Source organism: Nyctereutes procyonoides, unplaced genomic scaffold (genome assembly GCF_905146905.1).
Source record: "Nyctereutes procyonoides isolate TBG_1078 unplaced genomic scaffold, NYPRO_anot_genome, whole genome shotgun sequence".
In the NCBI taxonomy this organism is placed as follows: Eukaryota; Metazoa; Chordata; class Mammalia; order Carnivora; family Canidae; genus Nyctereutes; species Nyctereutes procyonoides.
Window position 1 is genome coordinate 1,810,815 of NW_026575117.1, and position 26,876 is coordinate 1,837,690.

Consider the following 26,876-nt stretch of genomic DNA (forward strand, 5'->3'; position numbering starts at 1 on the left):
ACAGGCTGGCTTGCTGAGACCCTGGTCTGGCTGCACCGGGTCACTGGTCTAGGAGATTCAGGAACACAAGAATAGGGTGATATGCATTCATTTGTTCCACAAATATTTATCCAGCACCTACAACATGCCAGGCACTTCTCCACATCAACAAAACCAACACAAACCTGCCCTTAAAGAGTGTACATTCTGTGGGTGGAGACAGAAAACAAATAAGTAAAATACACTGTGCGTCAAGTGGTGATAGGAGAACGCAGGGTGCAGGCCGAGGGTGGAATGTGCAATTTTTAGTAGGCTGGCCAGGGGAGGCCTTACTCAGGAGGTGACATTTGAACAAAGATGGTAGGACAGAGCCGTGGGGAGACCTTGAGGGGACGAGGGTCCTGGCGGCTGTAACAAATGTGTGGGTGTGAGGGCCATTGAGAGCCAGGTGTCACACAGAGGAGCTCTGGCTCCCCCACCCCAGGGACCCGGAAGGGGGTAAGGCCAGGAGAGATGAAAGAGGCCAGATGAGGCATGAAGCTGAGGCCCCACATGGGACAAAATGCTAAACGAAGCAAATTTTGAGGTGTCTATGCAGACCATTTCCAGAAGGAAGGGGCTGAAGTTGCAAGTGAGGTGGATTGAGGGGAGCCATGGAGATTGCTCACAGGACCTGTGGGTGGTGGTGATCGTAGCCAGAAGAAGGCGTGCCCCCTAACCAAGCAGGGCTCCATGGGGTGGGTGTTTGCCTTGAAGAGTGAGTTACTCCTGGGTCAGGGACACGGCTGCCCGCTGCCCCGGAGGCACCTCTGAGCGGGGGGGGGGGGGGGGGGTCCCCTCCGAGCTGGTTCTGGGCAGCAGTGCCACCAGGCATCACATCTCTCCCGGCAAGACGTCTGCACAAACCCCACTGTTCCCGCTCGCCCGATCCTGGGGCACGTGCTGTGCCAGGGCCCAAGCCGGGCTTTCTGCACAGGTTCTGGCAAAATCCTCACAGCAACAGAGGAAGGAGCTAGTATCTTCACTGTTCGGATGAGAGGCGCCCGCCACCCCCACTTCCCTGGCCCCTCGGTTCCCCGCGGCCCCGCTGCTTGCTGAGCCTGGAGCCACTCCTTGCCCCGGGCTCAAACCCACGCCCCTCCCTTCAGTCTTTCCGGGGCCGCGGGACGCCGAGCCCCACTGTGTGTGGGGGAACAAAACGGGGGCGGTAACACGGTAACAGCCTCCCCGTGGACTATGGTGGGAACCTGGGGGAAGCCATGGGTCGCAGGAAGGAGTGTCCCAGGAAAGTCAGGAGGCACGCGGCCAGCATCCGTAGCTATAAATAGTTAAGTCAGGGAAGGGTGCAAATGACTTGGTTTTCTAGTAACAATTAGTGAATTCAATGTTTTCCCTGCGATGACATCACAGTCTGTCTCTGGCATCCCACAAGCCTGCAGAGAACCAGAGATAAAGGGGCAGGACGACAGCTAATCCCCTGGGAATTTGCATACAGGCTGCAGCCCTATCTTATCTGTGCCTCAGCCCAAGGGAGTGTAGCACGCAAGCAAATTCCAGCTCCTGCAGTGTTGTCAGGATCCTTCAGGACGGGGCTGAGCCTCCCAGCTGACCCCTCAGGTCTGGTCTGGGCAGGGGGCCTAGCACACAGTAGGTGCCTCTTGGCAAAGGGAGCCACAGCGGCCTCTGAGTAGTACCCATCTACCCATCCTAACTGTCGCCCTCAGGCACAATCCTGAGGAAACATGCCCTGAAGCAGAAAGGGGGTAGGGGGATCCTGGGGCTGGCCTGAGGTCTGTGCACATCTTCCTGGGAAGTCCCAGGTCTCATGGGGAGGCCATGGGGTAAAGGTGACACCCAGGAACTAGAAACTAAGGGTGGTCAGGGCCAGCTCCAGACAACCGGACCCCAAAATCGATTATCTTGGTACAAGGCCACCCATCCACCCACCCAGAAGGGAAGTTGTCTCCTCTGCTCTCCAGGCACCGAGCTCCCAAGTGCGTGGGATCAATCACCAGGGCGTCCTCCCTCCAGCACCAGCTCTCACTCCCTGCTCACTGCAGCCCGTCAGCTCCTCCGCACCACTGCAACCCCTGGCCCTGGCCCCCAAGCTGGCCTGGCCGACTGCAACAGAGGCCACCTTGCCCCAAGCCTGCCTGGGGGGCCTGGCACCCAGAGACTTGCCAGGACTCAGGGCAGCGCCAATTGTCGGCTCCACCCTCCTGCAGCGGCTATGAAGCGGTAGTGGCTGGAAGAGCAGCCCAGTTCCTAGGCCGGTGTGGACACTCCCCACACGCCCTCCTGCCCCAAGGGCAGCTGTGCCCAACCCCAATCCACCCTCCTCGAAACCCATAGAGAAGAGGACAGGGAAGGAAACTGGAGGATGGGGGTGAGGACTAGAGCCTTTCATCTCTGAGCCCTCTCACCTCTCCCCTGCACCAGGCACTGAACTGGCCCCACATGCCTCCCTTCCCGCTGGAGGGCTCATGCCCCAGACACAGCCAGAGACCACCCAAAAAAAGACAGAGTCATTTATTTCAATCAGCAGACTCAGGTTTTTCAAGCCCCGGCCCATGGCGGGCAGCCCTCCCCACCGTCCCCTCCCGCCCACCCTTTAGCCACAGCAAGGGGAATGAAAAATGGGAAGCCAAGAGGGCCCCTGTTAGGGGCCGACTGCCCAGCTGTGTGGTGAGCGCGGCCCAGCTGTGGCTGGGGTGGCCACCGCCACAGGCCTCTCCCTATAAATTAAGTCCCTGCAGCCACAGCTAGGGGCGAGGCATCCTCGTGGAGGGAAGGCCAGGAGGCAGCGTCCCCGAGCCCTGGCCAAGCAACGGATCGAGGGCAGGGCTCAGGGCAAAAAGAAGCCAAAGGGAAAGAGGAGAGGTATAGGGGTAGGGGGGTGGCGAGGCCCCCAGATTTTGGTCCCAGGAGAAGAGAGGCCAGTTGGTCCAGTTTTGGTGGGTTTAAGGAAGGGGATGTATTAGTAAGCACAGGGGAGAGCCCGCCAGGGGGCACCCCCAGGGAGGCCAGGCCCCCACCCGGCCGAGGGGAGTCTGAGGGCCCCGGGGAGCTCTCAGGGAATGTCACTGCTAAAAAATATATATATATATTAACCATTCACGAGAGGGCGGGAACGGGGCCGGAAGATCAGAGGATCTGGCGTGGCATCCCGTAGCCGGTCATGCCGGCCTGGGAGGCCCCGCGGTTGGTGCCCATCTGCAACCCGATGACGTTCTTGCCCTCCTGCAGCTGGTTGTCCGAGAAGTTCCGAGGGTTCTCCTTGGACTTCCTGCGTGGAAAGGGAGCGGGGTCAGGACAAGGTTGGAGGTTGCCCCTGGGTCCCCTGGACTGGGCAGGGGGCACTCAGGTGCCTGTGTCAGCTTGGTTTCTGAGAGCCTGGAGCTCTCTGAAGCCACCTCCTCGTGTCTCCTTGCCATCCCAGGAGGGTTGTGAGGACTTGGGGAGAGATAAGGGACGTGAAAGCACTTCGTGCAGGACCATTTGCTAGGGACAGGGACTGGCCCGGGCCGCCTGGCGATACTCACTTGGGAAACCAGTTGGGATCCCCAGAGAAGAGCCCATCATCCCGGGCTACGGCCAATCCACCCAGGTTCATCAGTGTCCGCTGTACACAGGCCATGTTCTTTCCTGGGAAGGGGGAGGGCGTGTCGGCCTCAGCGGCCCTGGGGTCCTGGTGCCAGGGTTCCTCCCCTCCCACTGATGTCAGCAAGCCTGGCTTCCTAATTCCCTTCATCCCCAAACCCTGCTCCATCCCGACCCCCCACATGGCCCATTCCTCCGTCTCACACGTGCGCACACACACACACACACACACACCCCTTTGTCCCCAGGGTGCCAGAAACCCACCCCGTCCCCCTGGTCACGAAGGCCCGGCCCACCTTCCCAGAGGTCCACAGTCTGGAAGATGTCAGTGGTGTTGATGCCGTAGCGCTCGGCTGCCTGCAGGAACTGAGAGATCTGCTCCATCTGCTTGAAGGCCATAGTGGAGGCCTGGATCTTCTTCACGGGCGCCTGTCCCTCGGGGTATAGCCCGTTGATGAGCTCACACAGCACCTGGGTGAGGACAGCAGGCGTGCAGAGGTGAGGCCACGAGGGTCTCCGAGGCTCCTGTCCCACCTGAAGGCAGCTCCTCCTCCACCCTGAGGGAGCCCTAGTTCCTTCCTGCCTGAGCCCAGAGGGACAACCCTGCTGCTCCAGCATCGCTGTCTAGAGCACAGCCTCCCGTGGATGCCCCAGGGGCCCCTGTTTCACTCCGTGGAAGATGGGTATGCAGGAGGCGGTGTGTCCTCAGTTCTACAAATGGGACAAGCCCAGACCCCCGCCCTGGCTCAGCTCTCACCGTGCCATCCTTAAGCCAGTTCTGGAAGTTCTCGCGTCCAGGCTGGGGCCGGCCCACGTCCTTGCGGCACTGGGTGGTGATCCACTGGATCAGGATCTGCTCCAGGTCCGCATCATACTGTTTCTCAATCTTCTGCTGTACCTCTCGGCTCAGGCCGTAGGCAGGTCCCCTGTTGGCCATTCCAAAGGGCAGTGGTGGCTGTGGGGGCAGCTGGGGAGAGGGCACAGCAGTCAGTACTCCGCAGCCGGCAGGGTGGGCCCCAGGGGAGAGAAGCACCGTCAAATGAGGGAACTTGCACCTTGACCCCGGGGCCCTGGGGCGAAGGGCCCCTGCAGGCCACCTCTGGGTGCCCCCGCCCCTACGACAGGCAGTCTGTTTACCACGTTGAGTCCTGCCATTAGACTTCTTTTAACAGCCCTACTACTAGAATGAAGTAGAAAACCCACTGGAACAGAATACGGGGTAGAAAAGCCCGGTCTGGGGGTTCAGCCCCCCATTCGGGGCAGTCAGCTTTAGCAAAGGCACACTGGCCATTCCAACCCCAGCCCTGGGAAGGAGAATTTGGGGGCAGGAGGAAGACGCGGAATGGCTTAGGGAAACCTCTTCCAGGAGGTAGGGAACTGGACCAGCCACCCTCACTCAGCCTCTGGGTTTAACTGAGCACGACCCACTAATTGTACTATGGACTACGGAAGGGACTGTGGGAGTCCTTGGTCCCAGAATGCCAACAGACACACAAAGTGAGCACCCGGGAAAGCGGAAGGCTTGCAGGTGACTGAGTACTGTCCAAGTCTGCAATCAGCCCCTATGTCACAGAAACGTAGAGAAGCCTGGGGGCAGAAGCAGCCTGGGAGGCTTCCTGGAAGAGTAGGTCTGACTAGGTCCTTAAAAGATTTCATTTCAGCACGCAAAAGGAACTTCCCATGAGAAACCAGGCAGTCAAAACCAATTCTACTTTCCCTTCTAGAAGCCACAGTAAGCAGAACGGCCGCCCAAAGGTGTCCATCCTGACCCCCAGGGCCCGTGAATGGAGATCACGGGGCCTCTGCAGAAGTGAAGGGTCTTGACAGAGGGGGAGCAGGAGGAGTCATCCAGGTGGTGTCATCCTCACAGCAAGGGGCTCTACACCGGGAGGGAGGGAGAGAGGGAGGCGGGCAAGTGAGAGCAGCAGGAAGCAGAGTCAGGGGAGGCTGGAAAAGACAAGGAAAGGGCTTCTCCCCCAAGCCCCCCAAGAAGGCAGGCAGCCCTGCAGACACTTTGATTTGAGCCAATGAGACCTCGGTCGGGGTCTCTAGAACCGCACCACGCAACATGTGTATTACTTTACATGACTGAATTTGTAGGGATCTGTTACAGCGAGAACAGGGAACCAACCCCTGAGCCACGGGTGGTATTTTGGGGGAAAGCCTATGGAGAGGAGGGAGACCCGGGGAAACACACAGGAGGGTTTAAGTTCCTTTGACAACGCATGTTTGGAAGAACCGGGTGGTTTCCAGACCGCTGGCCCCACCCTCTGTCTCACTGCCCCGTCCCACACCCCAGAGACCCTGTAGAGCAAGTCCCAGGAATGCTACCCAGGCCGAGGGGTGCCAGGACCCCACTTCCTACCCCATCCCCGCTGCTGCCCCTACAGGGGATCCCCCAGCACAGGCACCTGTGTGCAAGGACAGGAAAGGGACACTCTCCTGCTCTCCACATCTGGCTCCGAGCCAGGTCAGACTCAAGGGATGAGGTCACTCTGGCTGCCTCTCTCCCACACACCCCAGGTTAAACAATCCTGCCACCCCCTCCATGGGCCTCGGGGCTCAGCACCACCCCAAACCCCCTCCTGCTCCTGCCTCTGGGCCTCTGGGCCTCATCTCAGGCCACCCCCTCCCCCACACCCCGACAAGGCTCTTCCCTCTACCCCGGCTTATCCAGCAGCACATTTCCGGCACAGATCCTCCCCCTAAATCAGTTATTTTTATACCTCATTAAGAGCAACCCACCCTCGCTTCCCCGGCCTGAAGGCTGGCCCAGATAAATGTCGGTCTGGGCCCTGACCCACACCACAGGCACCCACTCTCTCAGCCGGGGGAGGGCAAGCACAGGGTGGCTGAGGCCTCGGGGCAAGGGGACGAGGTTCTGTGCTCCCAGGCCAGCCCCGCAGCTCGGCCACCACTCGGCCACCACTGGCTCTACTTCATTCAGCCCGGGGGTCCGTGACACACAGGGGCATGGCTGGGAGGCCTGGGGCGGGGGCAGGGGGAGGCCAGGGCTGCGGCCACCAGGAAGGCCCCTTTCCCCAGCCCAATGTCCAGACCTGTCTTCTGGGATCAGCTTCACTGTGGTCCCCTGGGCCTCGGGGCTGTGTCCCCTCGGAGCCAAGTGGCCTGAGGCCAAGGGATCATGATGGCCAGGGAGAAAAAGGGCAGGAGAATCATTAACCCAGCCACCAGGTTTGGCTGGGGCGAGCAGGCCTGAAGCCCTACCCTTCCAGGGTCCCCCCTGCAGGAGCTGAACAGACTTGGCCTCCCAGACCCACCTCTGGGCTCAGGGGGGATGCTGAGGGCCCCTCCCCCACTCTGGAGCCTGGACCCAGCTGGCAGTGTCACAGCCTCCAGCCGCCCCGTCTCGGCTCCACTCTGGGGCCACTGCCCTAGAGCCCCAGGAGTCCGAGCTGTGGGGCGGAGTCTGGGAAGGGGGGGGGGCAGCCTGTCCGCAGCTGATTCTCCTCCCCAGCTGCAAGCTGAGCGGTCCCAGCTGGCGCTGGAGCCGGGGTGGCCCACCCTAGTGACACCCGGGGGGACCCTCCGCAGCCCTCCCTCAAAGGAAGGGAAGACAGCCAGGTGCCTACCGGGGTGGGGCGCAGCCTGGGAGAGGCCCAGGGCTGGGGATCCGAAAAGAAGCCAACAGCTGAACCACTTGGGGGGTGGGCCGGCCCTAACCTAAACCAGAGCTGCCTGCAGCTGTGGGAACAGCCCTCAGCCTCACCCACGAAGTTACAATGGCCCCGGAAGGGGGGCGGCCCCACCCAGACCCTGGGCAGGAGCTCACCTCGCCGCACCCCACGCAGATGCCAAGGGATAGGGTCCCGGGGGCGGGGTGTCTCACTGGAAAGATAGAGACGCTCCATTCATTGTGCCCACGGGTCGCAGGGGGGCTGGGGCGCCCGGAGCGAGCGGGGACCTGGCAGAGGCCGGGCGTGGACCCCTGTGACCCCGCGGGGCAGCCCCTCAGCGGCAAGTCCGCGGGCAGAAGAGAAAGCTGAGGCTGCACAAACAGGAAGCCGCAGGGCTTGCGGGGGGAGGGGGAGGGGGAGGGGGAGGGGGGCCGTTGCCATGGCTTCTGTGTACCAAACACGGGAACCCCGCGGGGTGGGGGCACCGGGCAGCCGCACGCACCGGCGCGGGCCGGCGAGGCTCCCACCGCAGGGCGCGGGTGCAGGCAGGTGCGAGGGCCCGGGCGGGCCGCGGGGAGGGGGAGCGCTCGGGGGCCGAGCTAGGGCCAGCCCGGTGGCCCTGGGCTCCCTCGCAGCCGCGGTCCCCCCGCGCGGGGCTCCGCAGCCGGACCTCGGGGAGCCTCGCCCAGCACCCCCCCGCCGCGCGCTCCCCGCTGCTCCCGGGCTGGGCTCCCGGGGCCCCGAGCACTTGGGGCCCGCAGGTCCGGCCCCGCCCCGCCACACCCTGGGCCGTTACAGCCCGATGAGTCACCGCCGCCCGCCGCCCGCCGCCCGCCGCCGGTGACGCAGTGGTCTGGGCACCCCGCCCGGGCCCCCCCACCCCCGGCCTTCCCAGCAGCGGGGGGGCGCGGGGTGGCGGGAAGCGGCGGGGCAGCAGCGCCCCCAGGCCCCGGGGCCGAGGCCGGCCGACCCCGTCCGACTCCGCAGCAGCCCCGCGGGCACCGAGAGGACGCAGACGGCGGCCCCGCACGTGCCCCGGGAGCCGCGCAGGAGCGGCGCGGGGAAGCTCCGGGGCGCCCCGTCCGCGCCCCGCGACCTCGCCTGACCTCCGCGCCCAGCGGGGCCGCGCCGGGGCTCGGGGGACCCGACCCGACGGCCCCGGGCGTGCAGAGCGGCGCCCGCCCCGCCCCGCCGCCCCCCCTGCTCACCGTCGGGCCGGCGCGCACTCCGGGCGGGGGCTGCGGGCCGAGTGGCGCGCCCGGCGCGGGCCGGGGGTTTTCAGCGGGTTCCCGCCTCGGACGGGGCGGACCCGGGGCGGGGCGAGCGTCCCGAGGCTTAAAGGCGCCGCGGCGGAGGGCGGAGGGCGGAGGGCGGAGGGCAGAGCCTCGGGCCCAGGGGCGGGGGGCGGGGGCGGCGCGAACTCCGCGCGCCTCCGCCGTGGTCTCCACCCGCGGGAGCCTCGGCCTGCACCCCGAGCTCTTGGGCTCGTGCCTCGGTGGGAAGCTGCTGGCCCGGAAGGTTAGCCCAAGACTGTGGCCGCGGTTACGCGATGGAAAAAGCGCGGTTAGGTAAACGGAGGCACACAGAGGACCCCTCCCTCCCCCCAGGTGCCGGGGTGTGACAGCACGAGGGCTGCAGGCCAGGACGGCACTTGCGTGTGCTCCTGCTCTCCACCTACTTCAGGCCCGGGCAGGAACCGAGAGTGAGGTCATCCTTTGCCCGAGCCCCGCGGGTGTGGTGGGCCTTGGGACCCAGGGTTCAGATCTTTCACTCCCGACTGTGGGTCTCCTCCAGACCCGGCATCCCTCCTTAAGCCCTGCAGCGATCCGACGAGGAGGCCGCAGCGGAGGAGGCTGGCGGTTGTGTCGTGTCGGAGGGGTGTGGGGGAGCAGGGTAGGAGCTGAAGGAGGACCCCGCCTCAGGCTTCTGCTGAGCGTCCCCCTGGGGTGCGGTTCCTCCTGTTCCGTAGAAGCTACCCCTTAGCCCAGTGTCCAAGGGCCTCAACCACTGCCTCCTTCCTCTTTGCCGTCCCCTCTTCCCCAAACCTGCCCTACCAGCGCCACCGAGGGATTCCCAGGGAGACCAAGCGCGCTCGGGGGCTCCATGCCTGCCGGCTGGGATGCTTCCCTTTCCTTGACCAGCTTCTGACCTGCTCCACTCCATACCCGCTGGGTGACCTTTGGACAAATTCCTAAGCCCCTAAGGCCTCTGTGCTTCAGTTCCACGGTCTATAAAATGCAGCCGGTAACTCTACTTACATCAGAGTTGTGGAAAATGAGAGGATACGTGTGAAGAGCTTAAAGCAGGGCCTGGCACGTGGGCTCCTACCGTTACTCCCGCTGCAGGAGCCCCCCCCCGCCCCCCCCCAGCGTGCGGCACCCTCCGCACAAGCTGTGAGCGCTCCCTGCTGACTCCTTCCTTGGTGCAGCCGCACACACAGCGCTCGGCCTTATCACGGAGCTTACGGCCTCGCGCTGGACCCGATTCTCTGCCTGCTTGGCCAGCCCGGAGGAACTCGCCAAGGGCAAAGGTTTTATTCACTTCGCGAATTTTGTTTTCTCGGTGTCTGACTCGAACACTGGTCTCTCGTAGCTGCCCTCAGTAGGCACTCAAGTGCGTTTTGAAAGGATGCTGGGTGCACCTGTGTTCCTTAAAAGGAAGAGTTCCCTCCTTTTCAAGGCTTGAGGATTCCCCACCTCCCTCTCAGACTCAAAGGCGGAAAACACACAGAAACGTTTTTCGGATTTTCTTTATTCACCTGTAAAAAACTTCACCCACACCACAAACACCACCACCATCATCACCACACACGTGCGCAGCACACACACACACACACACACACACACACACACACACACTGGCAAATCTAAAACCCCTGTTCCTCCCCAGGCTCTGGGGGCCCAGCACATACATCTCTAGCCTACCACGCCCCCCCAAGCCCAGCATCAGGGGCTGTGCCTGGCACCAAAGGGGCAGAGGCAGTGTTCCAGGCTGGAGCTAGGTCTCGACGGGCCCCCCTCTGCGAGGTCTGTGTGCCTTCACCCAGCTTTCACAGCAGAGTGGCCTGTTCGGGATGAGGGACAGGCTGTCTATAGACTGGTAACCGAGCCCTAGTGGCGTCCCGGCGGCGACGGAAAGCCAGGAACTCCTCCCGGAGGGCAGCACAGCGGGCCTCAGGACCCGGAGCCTGGGCAGTGGTCGGGAGGCCACTGCCCTCCTCTGGAACCTTCGCATCTGCAGGAAGAGGGCAGAACAAGAAGAGGGACAGGTCTGAGGGTTGCCGGCATCACGGAGCCCTCTAGGCCCTGCCAGCGCGGACGAGCCAAGGGAGCAGGAGCAAGCCCCCGGCACAGGGCCCGGCCGGGGACAGACAGGAAAGACGGGGAAGAGCGAGGCCACGTTGCCTTTCTGGAGGGCTCTCACACCTAGCTCTGGCTCGGCTTCAGGTCGGGGTCGAAGGCCAGTCAAGCCCAGGTGCAGAGTCTCCAGCAATTCCATGTCCCCAGGGAATTCGGAGTCCCACTCGTAGTTCTCATCCACAGATGTGTTTCTCCTGTTAAATGCGACAAATGTGCGGTATGGGTGGAGGAATGTGGGGCAACAGAAAAAGCCCCAACCCAGAGTCCCCCAGACTCAGCTTGGGCCATAGATTCCCTGAAGATCCCTGGACCTCAGCAAAAGCTTCTAAAAGGAGACGGGTTCTCCTGGTCCCAGGGTGGGAGCGGAGCCCAGAAGGCACGGGGTATTCAGAGAAGACGGGGAAGTCTGGGTGGGAACTGGAGCCAGGCCAGGGATGAGCAAGGACTGTCCTCACCTCTTGCTGACTGTCACCACATGCTCCCGTCGGGGCCACCTCTCAGGGCCACTGGCCCAGCTGCTGGTGTCTCCCGGAACAGGGCTGAGGTAGCTGCCCCCCGCAGAGGGGGCCGTTGAGGGGGGCCGGAGGAACGAGGCACTGCCCCGCCCGCTGCTCTGGCTGGTGAGGCTGCCCCGAGGGGCAGCAGGGAGAAGGCTCGGCAGCAGCCGCTCCCTCAGGGTCCAGTCAGCCAGTGCCGTGTACAGGGGCTCTGGGGTGGCCCTGGCCCCAGCCCCAGGAAGCCCTGCCCTGGGGGACGCAGCATCAGAGTCCAGGGGGTGGGAAGAGATGAGGTGGGGCAGGGCCGGGTATCTATGTAATCTGGGGGTGAAGCAGGCCCGGCATCTTCGAAAGGGGGCCAGTCCCCATCCACATTCATCTCCCGGAAAAAGGGCAGGCTCAGGTACTGGAGCAAGGGTCCTGGACCCGGAAGAGGACTAGGTGGGGCTGCGGGAGGGGGCCCCACAGGGCTGATGTCTGCAATGCAGAGGGGCTGGGGCATCCCGCTGGGACTGCTGCTGCTGCAGTCATAGGACCTGACCTGGTGCTGGGCTGGGGTCCGAGGCTCAGCTCGCTCAGAGCCTGACCTTTCTTGGGGGGCCCCTGCGGTGGGTCCCATTACAAACCGGCCATCTGGTCCCCGGCAAATGGGCTCCAGGGGTAAGGGCCCCCGACTAGGCGGAGGATCCAGAGGCGGGCTGGGGGCACCAGCGGGCTCCCCCCAGAGCAGACTCTGGCGCAGGCTGGGGACCGGGGAACCCTGGAGCTTGAGCTTCACCACGCTATCAGGGCTGCCTGAGCCTGGAGCAGAGCTGGGGAAGGACAGGAGGACAGGCTCTGTGGCAGGGGGCCGGCCCCCCTCCCAGGAACCAGCATCAGGCCCGGGGAAGTCTGGTGGCCAACAGAGCAGAGCTGGGGAGCAACGGGGACAAGGACCCACGTGGAGAAGAGGTGGAGAAAAGGCACAGGTGATGGCAGACAGGCCCCAGGCTGCACGCCCGCCCCTCCCAGGCCACCGGAGGCGCCGGAGAGCACGCAGGAGGGAGCCCAGGAGGTAGAGGGACTTACCGCGGAGCTGACTTCCCGGGCGGAGAGAAGATAAGAGGCGCATCTGTTCGGGCGGGACAACCAGAGGCGACACGGGCTCAGGCCCTCCAGGGCCCCAGGCGCCGAGCCTCCCTCAGCCTCAGCCGCCGCCCGCCTGGGGACTGTGCAGGCGGACAGGACGCACCTGGCCCGCGCTGGGGGAGGGGGCGGTGTCCACCCGGTGGGCGGGGCCCGGGACCGTGCAGGCGGACAGGACGCACCTGGCCCGCGCGGGGGGAGGGGGCGGTGTCCACCCGGTGGGCGGGGCCTGTGTGGGCGGGGCCCGGGACCGTGCAGGCGGACAGGACGCACCTGGCCCTCGCGGGGGGAGGGGGGCGGTGTCCACCCGGTGGGCGGGGCCTGTGTGGGCGGGGCCCGGGACCGTACAGGCGGACAGGACGCGCACCTGGCCCGCGCGGGGGGAGGGGGGCGGTGTCCACCCGGTGGGCGGGGCCTGTGTGGGCGGGGCCCGGGACCGTGCAGGCGGACAGGACGCGCACCTGGCCCGCGCGGGGGGAGGGGGCGGTGTCCACCCGGTGGGCGGGGCCTCGGGGCCTACCTTGGCGGAGGCGCTTGCGGCGGCGGCGGGCTGCCCTGCGCCGGTTGGTCAGGCAGGCGGCCAGGATGCTCACGAGGACGGCCACCCCCAGGAAGCAGACCCCGCCCACCACGCCGGCCAGGACCGGCTGGGGCAGCGGGCCGGGCAGCTGCGTGCGCGAGGGGTAGACCTCCAGGCCTGGGCGAGGGGCCACGAAGGGGGGGTCGTGCCCGCGACCGTGGGCTGCGGCTCCCCCGCCCCGTGCCCAGCGCTCCGCCCTCCCGCCGGGTTCTCACCGGAAGTGGAGACGTTGGCCGGGTTGCTGGGCTCGCTGACATAGCTCCCCGCGAGCGCCACAAGGCGGAACTCGTACAGAACGTCCTGGGGGCGAGGGTCCAGGAAGGGGGTCGGGGGTCAGGGGTCAGGGGCCCAGCCCCATTCACAAAGACTGCAGCTGGGAGGGGAGGGTGCGCAGCTGAGGTTTGGGGGCTGGGGCCTGCCTCCCACACACACCTTGATGAGTCCTGGCACCAGCAGCTGCAGCTCCGTGCCTGCCACGGCCCGGTCCAGCACCTCCCAGCCCTGGGAGCCTTGCCTTCCCTCTAGCACATAGCCATCCAGGGTCTCCGGGACCAGTTCCGGGGGCTCCCAATGCAGCAGCACCCCCCGGGGTGTCCTCACCGCCACCAGGCCCCGGGGGGGTGACAGGGGAGGCGGCATCTCCGTAGGCGGAAGCCTGGGGGCAGCTGGTGTGGTGGGAAGCCCTGAACAGGGCAGACAGGCATGACAGACACAGGGCTTCCAGGGCCCTGCCACCACATGCCAAGCCCTCCGTCCCCTCTCACCACCTCCGTGCCCAGCCATCCTCCCAGAGCCCCGGGAGACAAAGCTGAAGCACGTTCCCTAAAGCCCTGTGGAGCCAAGCTGCCCAGCACCTCTGCCCCCTCCCACCAGGTCTTCCCATATCCTGGCTTCTCCCACCAGTCCCTTCCCACCCCATCAGCTGCTCTGGGGACAGAGGTCTCTCACCTTCGGGGGCGGACAAGATGATCTCGCTGAAGGGCCCACTCCCCAGTTTGTTCTGAGCTAGGACACTGAACTGGTACTGGGTATGGGGCTGCAGCCCTGGCACGAGGAGGTAAGCAGCCCCCACAGGCACTGCCAGGGACACCCAGTCATGGTGGGTTCGGTCGGGACGTTTGGCCCTGGAAGACATGAGGAAATGGGGGTACCTCATGAACTAGGGGGGCCAGGAGGCTCTGCAGTCCAGAGGGCTGACCTGCCCCCTTTCCCTCAGCCATCCGGGGTCTCAGGACCTGGCCTTGAACATCTATGATACCCCTCCCCCCCCGCCCCGAGATAGAGCAAAATTAGGGTCTGGATGGAGAGAGGGGAAAGGGCCAAGGGCCAGGGGGAACCTGGGTGCTGGGGGGAGGGACAGGAATGGCAGGGCCAGGTCACTCACAGCGGGGTATACCAGACACTGAATCTTTGCAGATAGCCACCATCAAAGCCAGGCTCCCAAGAGACGTTGGCACCCTTGGGCAAAGGCACCACGGACACATTGGTGACAACGTGGGGGCTGGTACCTGAAGAGGGGGAATTGAGGGAGGAATGATGGTCAGGGCCCTGAGAGAAGGCGAAGGGCTGAGGGAAGTCCCAGGGCCTCTGACCTCGACCTGTCACCCCAGGGGTCCCCCACCCACCAAGCCCACGTGGAGCTCCACAAATAATCCACAGTCCCACATGGTTTCCCCTAGACCCCAGCCAGCTCTGCAGCCACTAACCCAGCACATAGACGTGTGTGGAGGTGGCCACTCGGGCCACAGCATTGCTGGCGGTGCACTCCCAGCGCCCATTGGCCTCCTTGGTCAACGGTCGCAGGATGAGGCTACTGTTGCTGTCCACCTGGGCCTGGCCCTGCAGCCCCCGGCCCACCTACGGAACCACTGGTCAGCCCTGAGGACACACGCAGCCACCCCTCACCAAGGGCAGCTCCGGTTCCCTCCCTACCCTGACTCGGATGGCCCCCTCCTTCCCACAGAACGACCAGGGGCAGGGAGAGGCAGGGGCCTGGTGGGCACAAACGCAGGCAGAACAGGGTCGGGAGCCTTACCTTGGCCCAGGAGATAGCAGGAGGCGGGTCTCCTTGGGCCGAGCAGGGGATGAGTAGCTCCCGCCCCACTTCCTGGAAATACTCTTCCTTGGGCCGTTCTAGAAAGGCTGGGGGAGCCTGCAAGCCAGATCTGGCATCGGGAGGGGCCTCGCACGGCTCTCTCTCTAGGGCTCCGGTCACACCCCCCTCTCAGGTCCCATCTCCCTACCTGTCGTCTCTGCAACCCTGGGGGCTAGGGGGAAATGGGGAGCATCTCCGAGGATGTATAAACCTCCACAGAACACCCTTTCAGCCTCCCCTCTGCTCTCCACCCCTTCCCCTCCAGAGAGGCCAAGGCTAGTGAGTTGGACCGGCGCGCTATCTTACTTTGGGGGCATGTGTGTGTCTCCTGTTCCACCTCCCTGGCACCACCTCTGCAGAAGCCTCTGGGAGGGCGTGTGACAGCCCCTCCCCGCACATGACTGCCCCACCCCCCTGGGCCGGCAGGTGTCAGCACCAGGGCGCATCCTCAGCCACCCGGCCCAGTGCTGCTGGCCTGTCCACGGCCTCACCTTGAGCAGCACGCGGGTCACCGGAGAGGGCCCTGCGGTACCCAGACTGTTGTAGGGGGTGCAGGAGTATTCTCCGAGGGCATCCTCATTCCCCAGGGCGATGATCAGCGAGCCCTCCGGGCCCTGGGACCAGCCAGGGAGCTGCAGGAAGGGCAGAGGAGAGAGGAGACGGATGACCACTAGGGTAAGCAGCTGAGCAGGGGCAGAAGAGGGAGGAGGAGCCGCTTCCCTGCAGAGGGCTCCTTGGCCAGGCCTCACCTCCCTCTGACTCCCATGTCTCAGTGTCTCAGGTCTCTCTCCAAGGGCGCCCTTGGAGCTAAGCCCTGGGAGGGGGCTCCCTGCCTGCTCGAGTGTGTGTGTGGGGTCACCCAGTTGTCTTTCCAGCTCTCCATGATGAAAGGCAGCACCTTCCACCCCAAATCCTTTCCTTTCCCTGGCTTCCCTATTTCTGCGTTAAGGCCCCTGCTGTCCCGCTATCCCCAGATCCCTTACTCCCCCTCCAAACTCTCACCAGGTCTGTCCTCCAGGAAGGCCTCTGTCTAGGCATGAAGCCCGTCCACCCCCGTGACCTCCTCACCCCTCCCCCGGGCCATTTCAACAGCCCTGAACCATGGTCCCTGCGTCCACTCTGCCCTCCATTCACCGGACACTCTCAGCTCCTGCTCAGAGCTCCGACGCTATCACACCGCTGCTCACACAACTCCCTGGCTCCAGTTGCCTGCAGACTTTTTTTTTTATAACGTTCAGCAAAAACGTACTGAGTCCTACTGCAGAAGCCCCACGGTCCCTGGGATCCAAAGATGTGGCCATAGCCCACAAGGCATGTATACCCTTTGCAGACAAAGATCGCCTTGGAATGATGTAGTATTCACTTGGCATCCACGGTTCTTCTTTTTGACCCCAACTTGCCCCTTGAGCTTTCTCTGCAGCATCACACGCCCACAGGCACCATGACGCCCCCCGGACTCGAGGACTCCTCATGCTCCACACACACACCGCCCTGTTCCCTGCCTCGGGGACCTGGTTTCTGCTCGGAACCTCTGTCCACGCCCCAAGGCCCATCACCAAAGTCCTCCAAGTTGTTGCTGATCCGTCCTCGGCTGACCCTTCCTTCCGGCACAGTTTGTGTGCTGCTGTCCTACCCGCCCCGGCGGCGCCCTTCTTACGGATGGAGGTTGTGTTCCTGCCCCCCAAACACCACACAGCCCCAGGGGGGAAGCACGTCCCTGGCCACTGACCTGAACTAAACTGAGCTGCCTCCCGCCTGGCTGCTCCGCCTGGAAGCACACCCAGCTAAGCCCTTCCTAACCCCGGCCCCAGGCCTGTACCTTATCCAGCTGTAGGGCCTGCCCATCCTTGGTCCAGCTGACAAAGAGCAGTGGGGGGTTGGCACGGACTGGGCACCGAATCACCCCCCGCATGCCTACAGGCAGGGGTGTCTCGGGAGGCATCGCCGTCACCTGGGCCGGGTCTGGGGGAGACAGTGGCAGCTTGTAGGGCAGGAGCTTAGGCCTGGCCCAGAGCAGGGGAGCGGGCTGGGGAGGGAGCCGGGCCAGGCTTACAGAGCACAGTGAGGTAGGCCGAGGCCGAGGGCGAGCGCCGGAGGCCGTTGCTGGGCACACAGGTGTAGCGGCCAGCATCGTCGGGCTGGGTGGCCTGCAGCCGCAGGCTCCCGTCCACCAGGATCCGCACTCGGGGCTGCAGGCGGCTGCAAGACGGCACGTGTGGGCAGGGGCCCCGGCTTGCTCAGCCCAGGGGCTCCTCAAAAGCCACCTGCCAGGCCTCCGCCCGCCCCAGAGCCCCACCTGATGTGGAACACATTGATGTTGTCCTGGAACCAGCTGTAGGTGAGGTTGGTGGGGTACGCCTCCGCCCGGCAGGCCAACAAGACGTCCTGGGAGGCATTGACCGTGCTGTTCTTGGGGGGCACCACGATGACCGGGGGGCCTGCGAGGCAGCACAGGGGAGAGACGGGCCTTAGCCCATGGTCTTCCCAGAACCCTGAGGTCCCTTCTGCCGTTCTTCCCGGATCTGCAGTCTGGAGAGCCGAGGGGACGTTGCAGAGCCTCGGGGAATGGCCCTAACCCAGTAGGTGAACACAGTTCCCTCGCTCCCCAGAGCAGCCCCCCTCCCCTCCAGGACACCACCATCCACCCAGAGGCCCAGCCCACAAGCTGTGCGCGCATATGTGTGCTCGCAAGTGTGCGCATGTGGGCTGGGGTGGGGAAGCGGCTTACTCTCTGCTGGTCTACCCTTTATGTCCCTCATCTGTCACATCCAGGGTCACCTCGTGTCCTGCCCTACTGCAGAAACCCAATACCTCACCCAAGACACCGTAGCAGTTCCCGACCCAGGCTCCCCCCTGCGGCCACTCGAGCATAAATGCCCACTTTGGCCGCAGAACACTTCTGCTCGAGAACTCCCAGCAGCTCCTGGCTCCTACCACACGAAGCATCAACTCCCTGATGTAGCCTCGCGGGCCCTCGGGATCCAACCCCTCCCAGCCCCGCCAACCATCCCTTCCTATGGAAACACCACCGCAGCCTCTCTGTGTCGGTATGGGGCCCTGCCCATGATGGCATCACTGCCCTTCCCGCCCCTGCGCTCTCTGAACCCCACCCGGAACGCTCTTCCCGCTGGTCCGGCCAGGCCACAGGGTCCCCGCAAGCCGTGCCTCCCTTCTGCTGCCCCACCGCCCTCGCCCCTCCCCGGGCTCTGCTGCTCCAGGAGGCAGCCCTACGGGGTGAGGCTCCGAGCCGGCGCCCAGAACACTACAGGCATCTGGGCGCTCCTTTAATCCTCACAAGTGCCTCCTGTGGGAGGAATTACTGTCTCCACTTCACGGACGAAGAAATGAAGGCTCAGAGGCAGAGAAGTGAGGAGAGCTGCCCAAGGTGAGCAGGGTGGGCAGGACTGAGTGGGGCCCTCTGGCCGCCGGCACACTTGGCCCTTCGTCACCAGCGCGGCCTTCCCGGGGGACCCAGGAGCGCGGCCTCCGCTAGCTCCTCGGACTGCCCTGGAGAAGCGGCGCTGCAGGCAGCGTCCAGGCCGTTTCCCAGCTTGTCTTACAAGGACTTGGACAGGAATTACTAAGTACTGATCACTGTGCTCGGTTACATTCTTGTAATAGTCCTAGAACATAGACACAAACCTCCCTATATAGAGATGAGGAGGCTGGGGCTCAGGGGGCTTACCTGCCACACTGCTGGGCACTAAACATGGACTTGTCCCTTCACTGATCCCTTGAGAATTAAGATGCTGGTTTTAGAGCACCAGCCTGCCTTGAGAGCTTCCTCTGTCCCCACACACCCCTCCTGGCCCCAGCCACAGGTCACAGCCCCTCCTACAGGGGCCCAGTTCCCGGCCCTCCCGCCCCGAGAGCACCAAGCACCGAGCACCTAGCACCAGCAGCTGGGTGGCGTGGGAGGCGCTGCCCTCGGAGTTGGAGGCTTGGCAGGTGTAGACGCCGGAGCTGCCTCGCTCCACCTGCCGGATCCAGAGCGTCCCATTCCGCACCTGGGGCAGGAGGGGACGGTCAGGGCCCACCCGCCTCCCCTCGGCTCCCGCGGGCTTCGGAGCCTGCACTTCTGAGGCTGGACGGCAGAGGGAGGCAGCACGCCGGGCTCCGGAGGCCGCTGCGAAGCCCCTCCCCTGGCCAGTCTCCCAGCCTGGCCTTTGCCAGGTCATCGAGCCCCAGCCCCAGGCCTCCCCCCACCCCCCACCCCCCCACCCCCCCCCCCCCCCCCGCCGCCCCACACTCTCTTGGGCCCAGCCCAGCCCCGGACTCACTTGCACCTGACCCTGGCCCTGGCCAAGGTCCTGTCCGCGGAGCTTCCAAGTGACCTGAGGCTGCGGGCTGCCTCGGGCCACACAACGCAGGGTCACAGGCTCCAGTTCCTGAACTTCCAGCACCTGGGGAGGTGTCTCCAGGAACTGCGGGGGGGCTGCGGAGAAAGAGGCCTCAGCGGGTGCCAGAGGGGCTAGGAGCCCGAAGAGCAGAGTCCGAGGGCCGAGGGCCGGGGAGGTGGGTCAGGGCTGCAGCCCCCCACCCAGCAGCCACCCCTGCCGCACTCAGGGCCCAGCGAGGGCTGCACCAGCCCACCCCCGCACTGGCCGGTGGGCTTGGCCATAGGGGCTGCACACAGCCTGGGTGTGGAGGGCTGGGGGAGAGCCCAGGAGTCAGGAGGCCTGGCTTCGAGACCCTGCTTTGCCCCTCATCAGTGGCACGATGCAGTCTCCTGAATGAAACGGGAATAATAATGACCTTCCTTCCTTCCTAGGGCTGTGAGAAAATTCGTGAGGTGCTAGGCATAAAGGTGTTTTGAAAAAACTACGTGCTGTGTATACAGGTGAGCGGTGTTCCACTCGGGGCCCAACAGCACCCTTCCCATTGCCCAGTCTGGCCAGGGAGGCAGGAGCCGAGAAGACAAGAAGTTCCAATGGAGCCTGGCAGGCAGACGCCACCCAGACCGAAGGACTGGCAGGGCCGGCGTGGGGCGGGAGGGGTAGGATGCAGCCAGTGAGCGAGTGAGCCAGCCACTAGGGCCGCCAGTGGGGGGAGGCACTGGACGCCCCCCACAGGTCCCCAGCATGCTGCCCCCCTCCCTCCTCCACCACTTGCTTCCTACAGTTCACGGTGAGGTGCACCCAGGAGCCGTTGGCAGAATCGTCTTCAGGGCTGTGCTGGTCCAGGAAGAGCACTCGGCACTCGTACCAGCCCTGGTCTTCCGCCCGGAGGCCCTCAATCTGGAGAGACGCTCCCTTCTGCAGCCGGACTCGCCCTGGGAGAGGAGCCCCGAGCCCCCTGGTCACACTGGTTATTCTCAGGGGTCAAGAACAGGCCCGGGCTCTGGCAGCCACCCTGACAAAGTGGGGCCCGGCCCAGAGGGACACAGGTGGTGTTGGGGGGTCACTGAGGCCAGATCCCTCCACCCAGCCCCAGACGCCTCCCGCCTTTCAGCAGCTGGGACCCAGAGTAGACAAAGGGAAACCCAGCAGGTGGATGAGACGCTATGGAACCGCAGGTGGCTTCAAGGACTGTTGGGGGAAGGGAGGTTCAAGAGCCACACACTGTCCCTGTGATTGTTACAGGACCTGCCTGGACGCTTCGCAGGGACAAGGTCTGGCTCCCAGAGTTCTCCTCCTGCCAGAGGACTGTCCCTGGAAACCCCAGCGGTGTTTGGGGCCCAGCAGGGACCCAGACCTCACCATCCAAAGCCCCTAATCCCTCAGGGCTATTATCAACGGCCTAAGCGCCTTAGGGTGGCCAGAGGCCAGCCCGGCCAGGCAGCAAGGTCAGCAGCCTCCTCACGCTCCAGGGCACCCGGCCCCGCGTGGAGCTCCAGACAGCCACAGCACAGCCACACACACGTGTCCCCCTGGCCAGCATGCAGCCCCCACCAGGCTCAGACGGAGGCGGCCCCCACAAGTCCCTCCGCAGCCTCCCTGCACAGCTCCGGGTGTCCCTGGCCAGGAGGGTGGCCTAAGTGACAGAGGCCCGCGCTCACGAGCCAGAGCGACCTACGGCCCGGCCCTGCCGGATACTCCCTGCACAAGCTCGCCAGCTTCAGTTTCACCTGCAAAGGAGGGAAGACCACCCTGGCTGGGGCGCGCGGGGCGCTGGGATGGTGGGGACAGCAGGGACGGCGGGGCAAGCGGCACGGGCGGCCTCACTCGGCAGGTGCTCACGCCCCGCAGAACACATGGGCGGGGCAAGATTCGAAATCAGAGGCTGGACAGGAGCTTGACCCTGCCCCTCGCCTGGTGACACATGGTCTCCTCCCCCCTCAGCACCACCTCACCATGCAGGAACCCGGCATGCCTAGACCTCTGTCCCTTGCCTCCCACACCCGCATGCGCAGGAAATCTTCACATTCTGGCTCCTGGACACGTGTCTTCTTGGGCATCCTCGCCCTGGTGCCTTCCCTCCACAGCCCACCCGGAGGGCTCTCTGCCCTGGGCCTACCTTCCATTACAACCCTCAGCCCACCACATCTAAACCTCGGATGGGGACACACAGGATCCTCTAAGTCGCCGGGGTTGCCCCAAACCATTACAGCTCTAAGACTATACGTGCCCTTTGCATGTGCCCGCTCCAGCCAACCAGACGGGGCCCCTAACTGGCCCGTCCAGATACTAGAAATGCTGAAGCCGTGCGTCTGCTTCCCTTCCACCAACAGGGTGATCTTCCCAAAAGAGAATCTGAGGCTGCATCCACCCTAGCGATGTCTGGGAAGAAGAGAACCATCACGTTCGGGCGGGCCTGGTGCTCTTAGGCAAGGATGAGGTCCAGGGGTGTGGACTCTCCAGGATGGGCGGGCCCGCCTCAGGGGCTAGGTGTTGAAATCCCCACCCAGGAGATAAGCCCAGGCCTTGCAAGTAAATATTTAACATAATCACACTCCTCCACCCCGCGTGGCATCCCCGGCCACCCGAGCCCTGCAGACCCCAGCAGGCGACCTCTCCCACGCGCCATACAGCGGCAACACTCCACTAGGATGATCTTGAAGCTCTACAAAGAAGGAAGAAGAGGGGAGGGAGACTGAGCACTGAACGCGGACCATGGGATCCTAAGTACTGGCACCATGTTTAATCCTCCCAAGAATTCACTTAGAAGAAGGGACCTGCAGGGCCAGAGCCTGGTGGGCTCCAGCCCGTCCGCAGGGATGTGTGTAGGAAGCAGGAGACACAGACTCTGCTCTCAAGCTCCCAGAGGGCAGAGAACCCACGTGCACGCACGTGTCCAAGTTCGCACACACACGGGTCCAAGAAGCGGCGCTGGCTCCGCCCAGATGTTGCAAGGGCTGCCCCGCCAGAGGAACCCCAGAGGAACCCCACGGGCGCCAGGGAGCACCGGAGGCTTCGGCAAGAGTAAAGTAGCAACCGCTTGGGACCAGACAACTCAGGGAAGAGAGAAGACGTGTGCCTTCTGCGGCGTGGGCTACCTTGAAACTCCCGAGAAAGAGCACAAAAACCAGGGTCCCGAAGCCGGCGTGGATTCGAAGAGCGGGTCTGCGGCCCGCTGGGAAAGCTGGCGTCGCAGGAGCCAAGGCAGCCCACCCTCTGGGCGCCGGGCCCAGGGAGGCACTCAGGCCCGGCTGTGCTGGGCGCTCTGCAGACGGCGCCCCCCCCCCCCAGTCACCATCCGTCCCCATCTGCCTGCCACCCCATGCGGGTCTGTAAATCCCATCTCCTCCGCCAGGTGGATTGCTGAGTCCTCAAGCACTGGGAGCTCTGGGCTCTGGCGCGGTCCCTCCCACATTCTAGGCCACCAGCCTCACACACAGTCCCGGACCATCTCTCCTTCCTTTGCCCAGAGGGCTTATGACAGGACAGCATTGTCCTTAGCAACCTCCACCTCCTGTTGCCTAGCAACTGCAGCTCCGAGTCCCCTACACAAAGGCAGAGAGGCCCCTTCCACACTGGGAGGCAGCAACAGAGTTAATGGGCGCAGAGGCCTCCTCCCCCCAGGGCCCCGACTGGGACTGGCCGGCTGGGAGCTCCAGACCAGGAGGCAGGGGCGGACACACAGGGCAGGGTGGGAAGAGCCCCAGGGGTCCCCGCTGCTCGCAACCCCCACAGCTCCAAGGAGCAAGAGAGACAAAGGAAACTCCCCGGTGGCAAAGTTGCCAACCACCCAGTGGCCCGTCTGCCTGAGGGATCTGGAGCAGGGGCAGAAGGCAGAGAGGACAGTTTCTCGTCCCCCTGGTGGGGTCCCAGCCAAAGCCCGTCCCTTGGCCACCCCACCTGCCCCTGCCCTGTCCTCACCCAGGCAACATTTTGTAGCCGCCCAAACCCCTCCCGCACCCCCCATGGCCTGCGAGGCAGGGAGGGAGGGCTGGTGGGCACAGCCGGTTTCCCCCACTGTCCTAATTGGGGCCCGCTTTCATCAGCCCTCACAGGGCTTGTGTAGACACACACGCTCCCACCAGGCTGTTTGCCAACAACTGCCCCCAGTTTGAAAATAAACTGTTCCTTCTGCAGCACCTGCCTGATCTCAGCCGGCCCCTCCCGGAAGGCTCAGCCAATCGCCGGGCTGCTCTCAGGATTCAAACTACAGAGGAAAGGTGGGGGTCTCCTCCCCCATCAAGGTCCTCCCAGGTGGCCTTTCCAGGGTCTCCCCTCCGAAGAGGAGGCCGCGAGGCTGTCTTGCCCCACCCCCACCGCGGGCCCTCACTGTCCTCCAACCTGCCTGCCTGCCGACCTGCCTGCCTGCTGTAAACCTAAACCGCTCAGATTAAGGCTCCATCTGGGATTAGGAGGAATCTGAGGCCTCTGAGGGAGCCAGCAGGGGTGCAGAAGGCGCCGCCCCTGCCCCTGGGAGGCCTGTACACTGGACAGGAGCCACCTGAAGCAGGAACCCAGCCTGGCCCCATCCGTCCATTCCCTGACCTTTAGGGAACCCAGCCATCGCCAGCCCACCCTCCGCACAGGCTCCTCTGTACCCCAGCCAGCCAGAGTCCCCCCCACCACCGGGAGAAGCAGACAGGTCACAGATCCAGCCACCCCGCTGTGCATCCACCCACCCCGAGGCCCAGGCCGGCCTGCCAGACAGTGGGGGAGGGGAGGCAGAGCAGTTAAGGGGTCTTGCCCTCCACCCCCAGCCCACTTTTGCTGGTGTGTTGCTAGTCCCTTCCAACCTCCCACCTGAGGACAAGTCTTACCCACGTAATCAGGGTCGATGCGTGGAGAGTAGAGGCCAAACTGGATGAAGATGGGAAGTAGGAATCCAAAGCGCAGCCACTCGATGACATGCAGTGGGGGGCGGCCAGCCGGGGGCAGCAGGTCACAGCCCAGCACCACACTCTCGCCAGCCCGGCCCACCACCGACACCACCTCAGGCTTCTCTCGACCTGCGTGGGGGGGGGGGGGGCACAGCGGGGACCAGCGTCAGGGCCCGGGGAGGACGCTCCTCACACCTCCGAGGGGAGCCCTCGGGACTTGGTGAAGAGACGGAGCTCCCCAACTGCTCCAGAACCAGCCCTACCCCTCCCCTCCCCTCCCCGCTCCAGGGGGTGTCCCCGCAGGGGCCGCCTTAGCCCAGGAAGTCGGGCTCACCGTCAGCCCCCTGGCTGATGACCAGGCTGAGGATGGTCACTCTGAGGCACCAAACCATAGCCCAGCTGCCGCTCGCCCAGCCCCTCCTATCCACGGGGGCCCAGATGGAGGGGCTCAGGGGTGTCCAAGGCCCAGCAGGGCCTGCAAATCCTTCTGATGGGTGGCAGGTTTCAGCTCGCACTCTTCTGGACGGTTAAGGCTCGGCTCACATAACACCTGATGCAGCTGCTCGCTCCCGGGAGCACCAGCAGATCTAAACGCAAAACCCAAGGCAACACAGAGTTGGCCTATCCGGGAACCAGAAGAAACCCCACAGTTAGAGAAAGGCCGCAGGGAGAGCAAACGAAGAGGAGAGCAGAGACCAGAGATCCTGCCGCCCTGGGGAGTAAGGGCCCCCCAGGGCTGGGGTGGGGGCACTAGAAGAACCAGGGAGCACGGGGTGGGGGCCCCAACAGGTGAGGGCACGGGAAGGCGGCACAGAGGAGTAGGGAGATGCTAAGAAAGACAGAGGAACTCCAGGGGAACCCGAGTTACTAAGTGCTCAGAAAGCCGAGCTGGGAGGGAACTGGGGTTCCCATCCCCTTGGAAAAAGATGTGTCAGGAAAATGGGAGACGGAGAATCCGCATGGCTCAGCCTCCTCGGTGTTCTCCTCCCTCGTCCTGATGCTCATAACAAGACTGCACGTAAGACCAGTCCTGCCGCCTCCACCTAGTGACCACTAAGGACCCCGAGGAACTCAGGCAGGCTTGCTCAGGGACACAGAGCCAGTGAGGCCTGAAACCGGGATCAGAACCCCCACAAAGCGGCCCCAAGGGACCACACACACACACACACACACACACACACACACACAAGTCCTTGCCCATTTCCCCAGCCTTGGTGAGGCCCGGAAGCTGGAGACCCTGGCTCTGTTTCTCCACTCAGCCTCCCAACACAGCTTCAGCAGTGAGTCAGGCCCTGGGGGAGGGGGGTCTGCCTCCCCCACCTGCTGGAGAGCCCCGCCCGCCCCTCCAGCACCCTCCAGGTCTGGGCAGGTCCTGGGACAGGCGGCTGGCAGCACTTTCCCCTCTGGATGCTTCCAGGCAGCCCTCCCTCTGCCAGACAGCATGACCCAGTGCCTCACCCCAGTGCTTCCCATTCACTCTGCTCCAGCGTCCTCTCCGCCCAGGAACCGCCAGGCTTTCCCCTCCCCAACCCTCGAGGGGTGACCCAGGAGAAGCCAAGAAGCCTGCACAGCCCTAGGGTGCACAGGGTGAGAGCCCTGGGACATGAGGGTAGGAACTCTGGCCAGCGGGCCGGGAGCATCTGGGGTAGTCACCCTGGGCTGGGGCAGGGTGCGGCTCCCTGGGCCCAGGCAAACCCGGGCGGACTCTGCTCTGTGGCCTCCACCCCGCTGCTGGCCTCCCAGCTCTGGACAGGCTGCAAAACATCCTCTCGGCTCGCCCTGACCCCTGCTTCCACTTAGTGCCCCGGGGCAGGTAACTCGGGGCAACTCCCCAGCAGAGGTTCCCCTAGTGCCGCGCCCCAGCCAGCTCCCCCCTCTTCCCTGACATCACTTTCCAAGTGGAGAGGAACCCCAGCTCCCTCCCGGTTTCCCCAGAATTCCTCCGCTTTTCCTGCATCCTCCTCTTCCTCTGTGCCCATGTCCTCACCTGTGTGGGCCCCCCCCGTGCTGGGGGTGCAGCACCCCACTTCGCACAGCACCCCCACACGTTCCCGTTTCCCCCCATCCCCGACGGCCCAGGTCCTCCGCGCTTCAAGAACTCCCTTCCCGTGCGCGCCAGCATCCCACCCGCCCCTTCCCCCCCTCGGCCCTGGAGTCTCCCTCCCCGAGTCCTCCGCCCCGCACGGGGCCCTCGACCCCCTGCTCCTTCTCCGGCTCCGGACCCTGAACTCCCCCTCGCGGGGCCCCCAGCCCCAGGCCCCTGCACGCGCGCCCGCGGTACCTCCGCCGCCGGCTGTCCGGGTGTCCGGGAGCCCCCGACGCGCCCACCCCGCGTCCCGCTCACTCCCCGCACCTCGGCTTCTGCGCCCCGGGGAGCCCCGCCCGCGGCGCCCCTGCCCCGCGCGCCCCCGCCCGCCCCCGCCCTCACCTGCCCGGCGCCGCGCGGCCCGGCTCCCGCAGCCACACAATAGGGGGCGGGCCCGCCTCCCCCGCCCGCCCCCCGCCCCCGCCCCCGCCCCGCGCCCCAGCGCCCGCGTCGCCCTGGAGACCGCCGCGCCCCGCCCGCCGCCGACGGGAGGGGCCGGCCGGGGGGGAGGGGGAGGGGGAGGGGGGAGGGGCGGCCGCGACCCCCGAGCGCCCTGGGAGTTGTAGTTTCGGGAGCGCGGGACGCGCGGCCGCGGGCTCGGGTCGCCCCCTGGCGGAGCTCGGGGCGCCGGGCGGGGGGCGGGCGGCGGCCGCGCAGGACCCGGCCAGAGGGCGGGAGCTGGGCCCCCCCGCACCCCCGCCCC

At 64.9% G+C, this 26,876-nt stretch overlaps 2 protein-coding genes across 2 annotated transcripts; both read right to left on the reverse strand.

Annotated features, from left to right (window-relative positions):
• Positions 1–2,582: 2,582 nt before the first annotated feature.
• Positions 2,583–8,538, reverse strand: TAGLN2 (transgelin 2). The gene is made up of 5 exons (XM_055334342.1): positions 8,426–8,538; positions 4,337–4,546; positions 3,876–4,050; positions 3,522–3,624; positions 2,583–3,265 (listed from the first exon to the last, which is right to left on the reverse strand). The coding sequence occupies exons 2-5, from the start codon at positions 4,514–4,516 to the stop codon at positions 3,124–3,126; spliced, it is 600 nt and encodes a 199-aa protein (XP_055190317.1). The 5' UTR covers positions 4,517–4,546; positions 8,426–8,538; the 3' UTR covers positions 2,583–3,123.
• A 1,410-nt stretch (positions 8,539–9,948) lies between these two features.
• Positions 9,949–26,155, reverse strand: IGSF9 (immunoglobulin superfamily member 9). Its single transcript, XM_055334183.1, is given in 22 exon segments — positions 9,949–10,451; positions 10,643–10,770; positions 11,032–11,345; positions 11,348–11,885; positions 12,142–12,184; positions 12,719–12,895; positions 12,994–13,078; positions 13,211–13,461; positions 13,727–13,902; positions 14,163–14,286; positions 14,485–14,635; positions 14,814–14,930; positions 15,365–15,505; positions 16,693–16,835; positions 16,927–17,072; positions 17,170–17,311; positions 18,763–18,880; positions 19,154–19,308; positions 19,993–20,145; positions 24,028–24,216; positions 24,422–24,674; positions 25,273–26,155. Coding segments are annotated over 21 exon segments (3,534 nt in total). The 5' UTR covers positions 24,480–24,674; positions 25,273–26,155; the 3' UTR covers positions 9,949–10,266.
• Positions 26,156–26,876: the final 721 nt, after the last annotated feature.

What these genes read in the sequence shown, in the direction of transcription:
- TAGLN2 (XM_055334342.1), bottom strand. Translation starts at nt 4,516, where the DNA reads ATGGCCAACAGGGGACCTGCCTACGGCCTGAGCCGAGAGGTACAGCAG. An exon ending in ACTGGCTTAAGGATGGCACG is followed by an intron (nt 4,051 to 4,336) that starts GTGAGAGCTGAG and finishes GTCCTCACCCAG; the next exon opens with GTGCTGTGTGAGCTCATCAA. An exon ending in GACTGTGGACCTCTGGGAAG is followed by an intron (nt 3,625 to 3,875) that starts GTGGGCCGGGCC and finishes CCCCCTTCCCAG; the next exon opens with GAAAGAACATGGCCTGTGTA.